Source organism: Thamnophis elegans, chromosome 8 (assembly GCF_009769535.1).
Source record: "Thamnophis elegans isolate rThaEle1 chromosome 8, rThaEle1.pri, whole genome shotgun sequence".
Classification (NCBI taxonomy): domain Eukaryota; kingdom Metazoa; phylum Chordata; class Lepidosauria; order Squamata; family Colubridae; genus Thamnophis; species Thamnophis elegans.
In genome coordinates, this window is record NC_045548.1 from 34,751,327 (window position 1) to 34,764,807 (window position 13,481).

Sequence of the window (13,481 nt, forward strand, 5' to 3'; positions counted from 1 at the left end):
CTGCATAGAAAAGAACTCTTACTAATTACAACCATGCCTTCCCATTCAAGTCTGCCAACTTGTTTTATGGCTTTGGATTTCTCTTTAAGCCTAAGGCTTAGTTATTTTAACTGAAAGCTTAGGTGAGATTTCAAACAGGCAGATCAAACATAAAACTAAACACAGAGGTATAAATCTTACCAAGAGTACAAATATATCTCAACATATTTGGCAATATCATAAGGACAATCCTGAGGGCAATTGTTCTGGAACCGTTGTACTGCCATCAGTCTGCTAACATGGAAATATTTGAATAATAGTATTGTTTGAATAATAGTATTGTTTATATGATGTGGTGCTCATGATCGGGAGCTATAGATATAACAGATATAACCAACAAAACATTCTGAATAGTCAAATGATTTACATGAATAATGTGCTTTTATGTTCGCCATGGCCCGATGAAGAAAAAGCTTATTTTTGAAGTGAACCATGAATTTGTTACTTTATTTTTAAAAGTAAATAATTCTGAACCATCCACATTTACTTTAAAAAGTTCATTTTCCCAAATCTTGTGTTAGAGTTGTAGAAAATGAAAATTGGTAAAAAAAAACAAAAAACAAAGCCTATAATTGTCAGAAATGGAGGTTGTCATTCTATTAGGTTAAGCTGAATTAATTACTGCTGTAACAGTAATTCTAAAAACACATCCAAGCTTGTGAAATCACAGGTAGAAAGTTCATCTTTTAAAGTAATCCACTTTGACAGCTATAATGGTGATAAACAAAAAGTGAGGTTGCAAAAGGTCTGACACAAACAATGTATTGTTGGAAGAAATGTCCTTCTGTGTTCATTTCCGAGTGAGGAGAAAGATACTGGAAACATGGTAACTTTTTGGAAAGATGGTTTTAATGGTGGGTAGGATCACAGGACTTGAAGATATTGAGTAAAGAAAAAAAGGACAGAGATGCTGAGTGTGCATGAGTTTTATACCCTCTCTGAGCTTTTGAATTTGAGTTTGTATTCTGATTGGTTGTCAACTCCCATGTAGGCTATCCAGAGTCCCAGGCTTGGTTGACCCTTGCAGGATGATGTAATCTTCCCAGGTGCCATGCGATGAGATGAGTAGAGGGCTAATCCTATCATGTCCTGAGGGCCATGTCTTAATCCATCACCCTGGAGCTGAAGAGGGGGAGGGAGCAGGGAGCTGCAGGAAGTTGTTTTGTCTTTAAAACATGTTTCTCCTTTTCTCATCCAGGGAAACATAATATTCTGCCTTTTAAATATTTCCTAGAATATTTCATTCTTCTAGAAGAGGGGAAGGGTGCTAACTTCCTACAGTATGATATACAGAAACCATTGGTATCATTTACACACATACGTGTGCGCACGCGCACACACAGAGCTAATATACATTAAGGGGAAAAGAACCAAATTTCAAGGAAATGTAACAGTCTGTAAACCCAGAACACATTTTAATGTTGTGTTAGTGAAAGGATTTTTCCAGGATGGATAAAGTTAAATTGTATCAAACAAACTGCTGCTTTAAAATCATTTTTCTGGTACCTGCAAATGTTTTTCTATCCATTACAGAGGTCTCATTTGTCTTCTAGTAATTTTATTTGTACAAAATCTCCTTGGTAGCCACAGTCTAGTTTATTGTTTACTTTATCTTTCTTTGATGAACCTGAAATTCCCAGGACAAAACAACAGTTCTCATGGTTGATTTCATCAAATTATCTTTTAGGACAAGTTGTTTTTATTAAATTGTATTAAATTGTAACATGTTTAACTATTTTGATCTTATTTCCCTACATTCCACCTCATTCTAGATATTACATGCTTTTCCACCAATTTGGTATTCCCCAGATGCTACTGATCCAAATCTAATGAGAAGAGATACAAAAAGATAATCTTAGGCTAAAGACTTAATTGGAGATACTCTTTAGATGATAATACGCATTACTTCATTCACTTCAAAATGGGTAAGTTTAACCCTGCTTCATTTGTAAGTCCTCCTGTTCATTCGGCTAAATGGAACTTCAGATTTCTGCCCTAACGTTTAAATGAATTGGCATGTAATATTTGGTTTTCTTCTACCCTATTGCTTCCTACTCTGCTATGAATAGAATTTCATAGCTATATATATTAATTTCCCTTTTGGTTTTCAATGCACCTCCCTTAATAGTTTGTCAAGAAATAATTAACTGTCCTAATTCTTATAATTTACACTTGTTAGTGGTATTTCTGTATGCAAATGTTCAGAATTAATACTGGTATTCTTCATTTTGTCGTTATTAATTTTAGCCATCTCATTTCTTTATAAATCTTTTTGTGTCTCCAGATTATTGTCTGGCCAATCACCCAAATAAAAAAAACACTGGGCAGTGTAAAACAAAGTAGTCATATAAAAAGCAAAACATTAAAACTAATCATCTCACCCCCAAGTGCCCATATAAAATTAATTTGAGCTAGAAGTAGATTAGAATAGTTTACAAAACAAGATACTGTATGAACTTCCAAGGTAAGCAAGTTACAAATCATGGAGGCTACTACAGAAAAATACTGGTAATTAAATCTTTTTTTAAAAAAATCAATCATTAAAATAAAATTAAAACATCTGGATGTATGCAACTGAAATTTTAATTCTATCAGAAAATGATGGTCCCTTAAATAATCTGGACTCAAACTAAATAGCCTTTTGTAGGTCACAATAAGCACTTTAAATTGTACTCGGAAACAAATGGGTAACCACTGGATAACCAGCAATAGGAGAACTTTCATTAACCACATGTACCTGCTAAAGGTAGTCTTCAAAGACAGCCCAAATAGAGCAATTGAAACATTCAAGTCTCAATGCAGTCATGTATTATTGTTTCTAGCACCTCCTGAATCAAAAAAACCCATGAAAAGCCATACTCTCTACCTGTTGATTCAGTAGGTGCTCTGAATTCAAGAAAACCTCATGTCATGGACTTGGCATTTCAGAGGGAACATGATTACATCCAGAAAAAGCATAAGGATCAATCATTACTTTGTCTTGCTGAGAAGCAGTTGCAACTTGTTTTGTCCTATCCAGTCCCATTACTGCTTCCACGTCCCAGGTGAGGGCATTTACTGAATCTTCTATCCAGCCCAGAATAAAAACAAAGAACTGGACATTGATGATACCTCAACCTTCAAAGGATGCCTGATGTCACTCAGTAATTTCATTTACATGCTTAACCATATGAAGGAAAGAGGTGGGGCCCTGTCCGCCCCCCTCCCCCCATATAGAGCTTGCTCCTTTCCAATCACTGCCAATTGAACTGCCTTTTTATAGTCTGGAATACATCTGCTAAACAAATAATTCCCTCACCACGGTCAAACTATTCACTAAGGCTGCATTACTATTACTATTAGTCTTCTCATCATTCCTATCACCCATCTTCTCCCACTTATGACTGCATGATTGTAACTTTGTTGCTTGTATCCTTATGATTCATATTTATATTGATTCTTTCCTGATTACTTATTTGTACCCTATAACTATCATTAAGTGCTGTACCTTATGATTCTTGATGAATGTATCTTGTATTTTTCTGTACACTGAGAGCATATGCACCAAAGACCAATTCCTTGTGCGTCCAATCACACTTGACCACTAAATAATTCTATTCTATTCTATTCTATTCAATGAAATTTCAACAGAGTACCCATGCTGGTAAATCCTCTCCCTGAAGGAAAGAGAGCTTCAGAAGACAACTGCTGTTAGATAGCTCTAGTCCCAAAGGCTGAGGCAGTGCACTGTGGCCAATTCAGGTCATTTGGGAAGGTCTCAACTGGCATATGGCCTCTCATTCTTATGTAGCATTAAATGTCACAGCCTAGTGGTAGCAACCAGGGAGAAGACTTCTAGTACTGGCTCCTTGCTATTGCTCCAAATGAAGGTGTCAATATGTTGTTAAACTGCATTCCAAAAATCAGGAATTTACCCATTACTTGAGAACTTTGCTTAAATCATGCATGGACCATTGAGAAGAAGATAACATTGCACTTCTGGACAGAGGTCTATCTACCAGATTTTAAATTACGGTTCAATGAAATCTGTTAATTCTCAGCATTTGAATTAGCAGGGTCACCTCAGGTTAGTCACTCACACTCAGTTCTAGGAAGGAGAAACTGGCAAACAGCTTCTGAAAAAACTTGCCAAGAAAACTGCAGGGGGTCAGTCCAGGCAATTGTCTTTAGTTAAAAAGCTAATTCAAAGGCATACAAAAAAAGCACACAAAAAAGGTCTAATGTAGATTCATCAGTACCATCTTGACTGTGGAATTGGTGAGCAAATTTTAGATAGGATTACATCTATCACCTTCACTCAATCAGTTCAGAGTTATGCCTCCTCCTAACCAATTCATGAAGGATAAACGTCTTATTATAAACAGATTTGGCATTCACTAAAGGCAATAAATAGGGAGACCAGGGGAGAGGCAGATGAATTAGAAGAAGGGACAGGCACCACCCTGTCAATAACCCCTTTCCTTGAAAAGTGAGATAATTAGTGTCGTATTTCCTTCTGTCACTTCAAAAATGTGCCTAACTGCCCTCATAACCACTTAGTGCCATCCTGGATCCTTACCTACATTCAAAATTGGGGCCTACCTATACGAATGGAGTTATCAATTATTTGATTATATGGTGATTACTTTTTTTTTTAACAAAATCCAAATACTGCAAATGTTGCATTCTGAATCTCTTGCTAAATTTAACCTTCCACAGATAAATAGTTGTTCCTTTATTAAGGCAGATTATATCTTCTCTGAGATTTCTGAGACAAGAGTTTTCAGAGGTGCGTGTGTGTTTGTGTCTGCTTTCTCAGCCATTACTTTCTCCGGACACCCTCCAATCAGTCTGCTTCTGTTAATCCTGGCAGGGTTTATTTGTGCTAAACCAGTTATATCCCTTGAAATGACACAGCAACAGATATACTATGTTCAAAAAAATCTTGGAAACCATGATCTTCCTGAAAGCATTCCAGGGTGGTAAATTAATCAGATTCATAAATCTGAGGACAATATTTGTTTATAATTTGATTACTAAACAACTATTGTTGCATATTTGATTATTTGTCAGAACAACTCACTGATTCATTTTTGCCAAATATAAATGATACTATTTTAAGGTTAGGAATTGTTCATGCCAGTGTGACAGAAACATACCATGTTATCAGGCTTTCTACAGAGAACCCCAACAATAATGCCAAAGGAAAGTGGCTTTTTGGAAAAAGGATTTAGGTAAAACAAACAACTACTGATTTGGAAATTTACCTAGAAGATGAAGAAATGGCAACCACAGGCCAATATTTATTTATTTTTAAGCTCAAAAACAGCAGGTAGTAGATTGACCCTCTATTACTCAGCAGGATACTTTGATTCAAATCACAATTCAGTACCTCTGCAATCCTCTACAGTTAAATTGCTTAAATCCCAGTGTTTAAACAGCCTGTGTGCAAGATTGCTGACTAAGAGAAAAGACAAAATTAAATACATGTTTTATACTGCTTACTTGTATTTTAGGTATTTCTTAAATAGAACAGCTTTTCAGTTGATTGATAGAACAATTAAATCATATTGAACTATAGATAAGTATAGCTTCCAACCAAATACAAGATATACCCTTAAACAATATTTTTGCATACATAAAACAACATTAAACACATTTGTTTATTTGAAAACAAAATGTTCAGTAAATGGTGATAGTTTACTGGGAGACGAGCATTTCTTATGAGATGAAAGTAAATTGACTCAAATGTTATGAATGGATTTTTTTTTCAATTGAAACTTAGGTTCAAATCATAGCCAGACAAGTTTTTCCAAGTTGATCATAGAATATTCACATTCATTTCAATCTAATTTAGTGAACTCAAAGCAGAAAAGATAAAAATAGAATGATTTCACACCTAACATCAATCCTTCTGGAAGAAGAATGGAATATATACAGTATGTGTGACAGATACATATAATAAATAATTGAATAAATATATTCTTTAACTAGTGATAAATATAACAATATCCATAATTGTATGCTAGGGAATAGAACATGGTCAAAATTAATCATTGAGATTATATTAACTGTAGATGATGTTATACTATGTTCCATACTCCAGATTGGTTGGCAGAAAATGTATGAAAAAGGATTGAAAAAGGTTGTCACTGAAGCAGGTCACAATGACTACGTGGTAGGTAAAGACCCCAAGAAAGAAGCTTCTAAGCAAAATTATAGTGCATAATCTCTTGGGGCAAAGTCGTAACACATTCTCAAAAGGCAGGTATTTGTCATAGAATTCCTTCATAGAAAATAAATCTATGTTCAAATCAATGTTTTTTTTGTCAGAATATTTAATAGAATATTAAATAGTATCTCTTCAGTAAGAAGAGATACTATTGAGGTTCTAAAGATCTTAAAATGTTTCTATTTACATAGTGAGTTTAACTTAATACTTTACAAATGAGTGTATGCTACTTGTAATAAACTGGCCATGAAAATTTTTTGCTTTAAAGCCCACTCTGTACAAGTGTGCTAGGTGTATTGTGTCAGTAAATGAAAACAGCCTGAAGCTGCGTGGATTGACTGGTTCCCTAAAGGGATAAAAATGTAGTTATGCTTTTTCATATTTTCTAAGCATAGGTGTTCAGCAGAAGTCATAATGATGTCAATCATACAGTGACATCATTTGTCTGCCCTCAGTAGTTCCTAGATCTATTTCTCCTAAAGAAATCTTTTTTAAGGAGCAGGGTGGGCATTCAACAAAACACAATTTAAGCAATCCTTCTCATAGTTCTAACGTAGCAAGCCATTTCTTTAGAACCCCTTTTCTCAAACAAGTTCTTTCTGACTAAAGGAAAACTTATAAAACTGCCATTTCCAAAATTGCAACCATAAAATCAGATTTTCAGTTCAACCAGCAAGATCAGCATGCAAAAGCAAGGCTGTTAGCACTTAGTGAATCAGGAACAAAGGGTAAATCAGACATGCATCACAGTACTCATCTTGTGATAGGTTCTATTTGTACCATATTAATTTCAACTGAATTCATTCTCCAGTTTGTGGTTAGAAATGTTCCTAAAATAATATATGTAAATAATTTAAAATCAATGCAAAATAGCATAAAATGACTCAAATTGAAAACAAAAATAGCTTTACAAAATACACGTATAAGCCTTAAAACAGTAGCATTTAAATGACCAGTTAGAAGCAAACTAAACTGGTGATAATAGTAGCTTTAAAAATGAAAGGCAAACTCAAAACATGAATACACTAGAATTAAAAGGAACCCAAAAGTTTTTGCTTTAAGTCAAAAAGGTTATAGGCACTAGACATGCCACTCTGGAGAGAGTAATTGAAAGCTCAAGATCTTCAACAGAAAACATCCAGAACAGAATTTTCCAGAATGGTCTTAAGAGTTTGGATACAGACAGTGAAGGGCAAAGACACATTCCAGCTTTCATTGTTGCAACTGGTCCACTCTGCATACAACTATAATTATAGCATTTGAATGTAAGCATATAAAAACATCATTTTTTTAAAAAAAAATCTCATTTTAAAGTTTTAAATAATGAGAATGAAATGTACATATAATTAAAAGTTAACTCTTTACTGACCAAATACAGAACACCTAGTACTTTACAGAGCTGCAATTTCCTTAGGTATTCTTAGAATTCTTATTAATTTTAACGTTTAAAACCTGAGCTAGATTTTTTCAATTCCACCTTATTAAAAATGCCAAGAGGTTTCATTTCTGTTTTGCTGTTAAACAGGTTGTAGAACATACACACATATAAATGTGGTGTCAAAGAAGTTATTTTATTCTAAGTCTGAAACTCAGAACTAGAATCTTAATAATATTTGAAATGAAAGAAATTTTAATGATGGCCCCATGCTTCAAATTAATGTCATTTTAACTTAGATTGTTATCAAAAATATCAGTATTGTACTACAGGTGTTTTCACATTTTTGCTATTTAGCTTTGCTTTCTTTTATAACAGTTTAAAATAGACAATGATTACAAATTGCAAAGCATCCATGTACTAGATAAGTAGTGTTTTGGGAACAAAAGTGTTGTTTTAAGCAAATAAGGAATATGGCTACTAAATATGTTGAAGGCCTGAGACAATCCTATTAAAAGAAATAAGAGTTTGTATTAAATGTTAATTTAAGAGTAGATGCATTAATTCTGTTTCTTCACTCTTGAACAGCAAGAAGTTACTTATGGCTTCCAATTGTTTATCTCAGTACCTAAAACTATCAAAAGGTGGAAAAGAATCAGATTTGTGTATTACTTCCCAATTTTTGCATTTTTGTCCATTTATGTCATTATTTCCTCCAGAAATCAATAAAGGTATCTAAAAATCATTCACTGAATTCATTTGCCTTAATTTGCTTTACTTTCATAACTTTCTTAAAAAATAAAATCTTATATCTAATATTTGCATATTTTCTAAAACATTTCTTCTATTTAATGCTACATTTTAAGTGTTTTATTTTTAAATATTTATTTAAAGTATCTAAACTGAGTCTTAAGAGTTTTATCACAGCTTTTACAAAATCATGACATAAATCTTACACACACACACAGACCTACCTTTACTGTATATGTACTTTTTGCTTCTTATGGTATTTGATCTGTTCTTTATTTTTTATGTATGTGTGATAATTCAGCACAAAAGCATGGTTAGGCCTATTAACAATCAAAGTGATAAAGCTGAGTAATATTACCATTAAGATAAGATCAGAATATCAGGGTTAGTCAGAATAAGTTTTTCATATAATAGCAATTCTTTGGTTTAATATTCTAAATATGTCCAACGTTATTCTATATCCAAATCTGATTATGTTTATAGATATAAAAAGTAATACAATATAAACCTATGTGTATTTCCTTGAAAACAAACCTCAATGGGGCTACTCTCCAGAAAACTGGATTGTAGGTTCCACCCAGGATGAAGTAAGATGACAGCAAAGGAAGGCCAGTATCACTATTTTTGACACTTGTAAACATTCAAAAGTCACATCCTTCAAATGATATGGACCAATGAAGCTGGAAGGTATTTGCACTGAACCAAACAATCTGGTATCGTGGTAATCCACCTCAAGGAAAGACCCATTGCGTCACAGGTGGTGCACAGAATTCAAGCTAAGGAAAGCACCACAATTTTCCAACATATGGGAAAGCTAGTTCATCCCAGAGATAATCTATTCAGACTGAACCCCCAAGATACTTAATAGTTCATAATGCAGTTGAATATTTTAAAAAAGCCCTCAAGAAAGGAACATGAGAAATTCTTTATGTATCACTTACTGAATGCCATACAAACTTTGTTTAAATTCTTCTACACAAAGCAACAAAATACAATTCAAAACACTACAAATCTCATTTATTTCCTGATACATTAAATCAGAAAGTACTGCTTTGTGTAGTAAAATGTAAAAGTTTGATATATGTAAACTTTCAGTTTGTTTACTTAATATGAAATATAATTTATATATGTGTGTGTTCTGTTTATGTTGTATATTTATTTTCTTAATTATCCTTTTAAAATTTTGTATGAGACACTTTCCACTCTAATATATTCACAGCTTCATTCACTTAAAAGAAAATGCTGCTGATGTCATAGACATGATGCTCTATTTTTTCAATACAGCAGGGATTATTTCATTATCTCTAGTATTAGTATATACATAATTTGATTGTAGGATATAAACTCAGACCATAGCATTTAAAATTTACTCCATTTCTGAATTTATTTTTAAAATTTTAAATCACAAAATGTTAAACTGGAAAAAAGGTCACAGATAACAAACACTAATTCTAAGTAGAAAAGACGCAGAGAACCTGGGGAGCTCATAATGGGTTTTAAAACTAATGGTACCAAGACATGACTGCTTGCTTATCTAATTTCTTCCCATATTGTATTTTAAGAGATGTCTACTGAATTATCCAGCATATTTCACTTTCCCCTGTCACCAATCTTACTTGCTTCTCTATAATTAGTTGGATGGACAAGGCATTTTAAATCTATTTAACAGTATAGAGCCTGAAGAACACTATGTTATCTAGGGGTGTTCCCTCCCCCACCTTCTACTCTCTTTGCTCTCAATAAGTTCTTCTTATACATCTTCTCCAATAGTTCATCCTCCTGTCGCCCAAATTAATAAACCCTATAATTAGAAGGAGGAGAACTCCATAACTTGCTTTCTTCAAATACCCAAACAGCATCTCTTCCAGAAAAAGGGAGGGGAAATGCATTGGTAATCATTTTGGTTGTTCTTCAGAAGCTTCTTTCTACAATCATTGCATTAAGATAACAGTTCTTGATCAGTAGACTATTGTCAAAAATAGTAAATTCTGTGCAATCCTGCAAATTTTCAATAATCAAACTCACCAAATAACAAATTACAATTTTCAAAGGCGATGAACTAACAATTGCTTCCTGATGTTCCTGTTTGCGACCCAAGTTATAGATCTGTGATTGTTGCCAGAATATATTCGGCTGTTTTCTATTTTCATACAATACCTATGGGAGGTACATTTACTCAGCCCTTAAACTCTACTCAGCAAGTCCCTCTCAGGCACTCTCTTAGCTGCTTACAACTGAAATCAACTTTTGAACTTTGCGTTTCATATGTACTTAGTTAATGCCCTGTGAAATGCCAGGTTTCTGCTGAACTGCACCACCTCCCCCCTTTTTTTACCTGCTGGCCAGACTTTGTCTGCAGTGCTGCCTGAAAGGCATCAGGTGGTAGTTCATGGCGTCCAGAAGTAGCTTCTGGCAGACCGGGTCGGTACGCATGAAATCCACCGACTGGACCCGCTCGACAAGCTCTGGAGCCGGGATGAGGGCAAAGCGTAGGCGCTTCATGAGGTCCGGGGCGTACTGCATGCGGGTCTCCCGATCGTGCTCCAGCCACAGGACGGACATCTGGAAGAGCGCCAGCTCCGATTCTACCGGGGGAGGCAACGAGTCTAGCAGGGCGCGCATCTCTTCGAAGTTGAGCAGCAGCACGTCCTCCACGAGGTACTTGTTGGCCAGTTTCTTGGTCTCTTCGAGGCCGTGTAAGGCTGCAATCTTGCACACTTGCTTGTAGTTCTGAACTGAAATCTGGTCGTTGAGGAACTGAACGCACAGCTTGGTGACCTGCGGGATGTGCAGGATCTTGCTGACCGACAAGACCTCCTCCACCGTATCCAGAGAGAGGGTCACGTTGGCTGTATACAGGTATTCGAGCACCAGTCGCAGTCCGATCGACGAGCAGCCTTGCAACACCAGGTTGTTGATGGCCCTAGGGCTGGTCAAGAGCTTGTCCTCCGGAGAGGAGGAGGGCGTGCCGGGCTCCTCCTGCTGCTGCTCCTTCGGAAGCAGGCCGTCCTGAGCTCCTGGTCCAACGCCCAAGGGGTGATTAACCCCGCTCCCCCCCCCGCCGCCGCCTCCCCCGCCTCCTCCACCGGCGGTGCTGGAGAAGAGCGATCGGAAGTATTGGGAGCAGGAGGCCAGCACGGCCTTGTGGCAATGGAACTGTTGGCCTTGGGCCGTCAGGGTCACGTCGCAAAAGAGCTGCTTCCTCCACAGCAGGTTGAGGCCGTGAAGCAGATTGTCGCTATGGCTGGGGTCGAAGGTAGACGTCCTGTCCCCGGACCGTGACATGGCGAGCAGCCTCAGCGCACCTGACTGGAAACCCACCTCCGACCTGGGCAAAGAGGGGCAAGGCGGGGGTGGGGGAATAAGGAAAAATGAGTGGTTGGGGGGGGCACACAGGGTAATAAACATGGAGCTTTACAGGCCTAGCTTGCCCACCTGACTTGCAAGAGCCGAGAGGCTTCCCATCCAGCCGTCCCCTTCCCCTCATCGCGGCAGCCTTCGGGCTGCATGACATTTTCTGCACCCCCGCCAAGGGGCTTAGTCCTTCATCGGCAGGCGAGACGGGTTCCCTCCCCAAAGTGGGTGGGGGTTGCGGGCACTACTTTCTTTCCGCCTAGAAACCGAGACGCGCGCGCCACTTGCGAGCAGCCTGCTGTCTAATTTGCAACGGGGCATTTCCCATGCTGGGGCGGGGGGGGGAGGAAGAGGAGATAGAAGAGTTTGGGGTTGTTGTTCCGTAAGCTGGGAAAGCTCGCAGAACGGCTACCCGGTGACCCAAAGGGAAGGAAAGGAAAGGGAAAAGAAGCCACCCCGTCCTTCCAAAGTCCAGAGCCAGGCCATCACTTGAGCCAAGCTGACTGAGGTGCCCCCTTCGGATGCCCCTCCCCCCTCCAACTGCGCCTTTCCCGCCTTTGCAAGCCACTGGTTCTGCAGAGCGAGAGACGCTTCGCCTTGAAGCAGTACGTGAAAAGAGGGAGGGGAAGGTTCTCGGTGCCGAGCGAGGGGGAGCGCAGACGCGTGCACCGAACTCTTGGCCAGACCTTCTCGCGCCTGCTGCATTCTAGCACGGGAATAGGGGCGAGAGGCTGGCCGGTCGCCTCTGCGCCCGCTGCTCATTTTGTCCGGGCTGGGTTTTCCTCGGGGTGAGAAGCGGCGGCGCTTTAACTCGGGCAACTCTGGGAACTTCGGGGGCGGGGAGGGAGGGGGGGCGAGCTCGGAGGGCCTGGGAGCTACTGGGAAAAAGGAGGAGGAAAATACAGGCAGGAAAAGTGCCCCTGCGCCGCTAGAAAGCGGAAGCCAAGAGCGCCCCTGCCAAAGTCGCGGGACTCTTTGAGGGCGGAGGCGGCGGGGAATGAAAAAGACGAGCCTTAAAAAACCTGCTGCCAGTTGCACCTGTTAGTGTTAAAGAGGAAAGGGACCCGCGGTGGCTTTAGCCCGCCTCGGGGAGAGCAGAGCCCGCCACGGCACGGCAAGTGTCGCCGCCGCCGCCGCTTTTCCTCTGCAGGATTCCAGCGAGGACTGCTACTTCCATTGTACCGTCCCGCTTTTTTCGGCAGTGCTTGCACTCCGCGCTTTCTCCTGCGACCTGGAGCGTCCCCTTCGCCGGCCACTTTCCCTCCCAGCAGTCAGGTTTTAAGAAACCGCCAAGAGCCTCTCCCTTTAAGTGGGTCTGGTCATTCCTCTCCTCCATCCACATATACACACCTCCCATTCTCCCTCCCCCCTTTTTCCTTCCTCTGGCCATTTCTTACAATTCGAGTTTATTCTCCAAAGACGTGTGTGCAATACAAGTGCCCCCTCCGTACTTCTCGTCCACGGAAATCACGCGCATACACACACACACACACACAGGCATACACCGTCTTCACGACAATAAACAAACCACAAGAAAATACAGCCAAGACTGTTAGACCGAAGGCCAGAAACTTACCTGCTTCACAACCAGCTGCCAAAGTAAAGGTTCACTTAAGCTCCCCCCCCAAAAAATCAATTGTCCTTCCTTTTTAAAGGTTTGATCGCTCCTTCAAAACAAAAACAAAAAAAACCTTCTTGTTCCCAATTCCAAGCAGTCACTCTTTACAATTTATTTTGTCGTACATCATTTGA

The 13,481-nt window shown here is 38.7% G+C and overlaps 1 protein-coding gene across 2 annotated transcripts in view; it reads right to left on the bottom strand.

Annotated features, from left to right (window-relative positions):
- Nucleotides 1-12,005, bottom strand: part of KLHL14 (kelch like family member 14) — a 114,346-nt gene extending 102,341 nt beyond the window's left edge. The window contains exons 1-2 of one of the 2 annotated variants that reach the window (XM_032222392.1): nt 11,811-12,005; nt 10,711-11,703 (exon numbers count right to left, since the gene is read on the bottom strand). In XM_032222392.1, coding sequence (XP_032078283.1) covers nt 10,711-11,703; nt 11,811-11,884 — 1,067 coding nt within the window. In that variant the 5' untranslated portion in view covers nt 11,885-12,005. Of the gene's footprint in view, nt 1-10,710 lie in introns of both variants that reach the window. The other variant, XM_032222391.1, reaches the window with a different exon arrangement.
- Nucleotides 12,006-13,481: the final 1,476 nt, after the last annotated feature.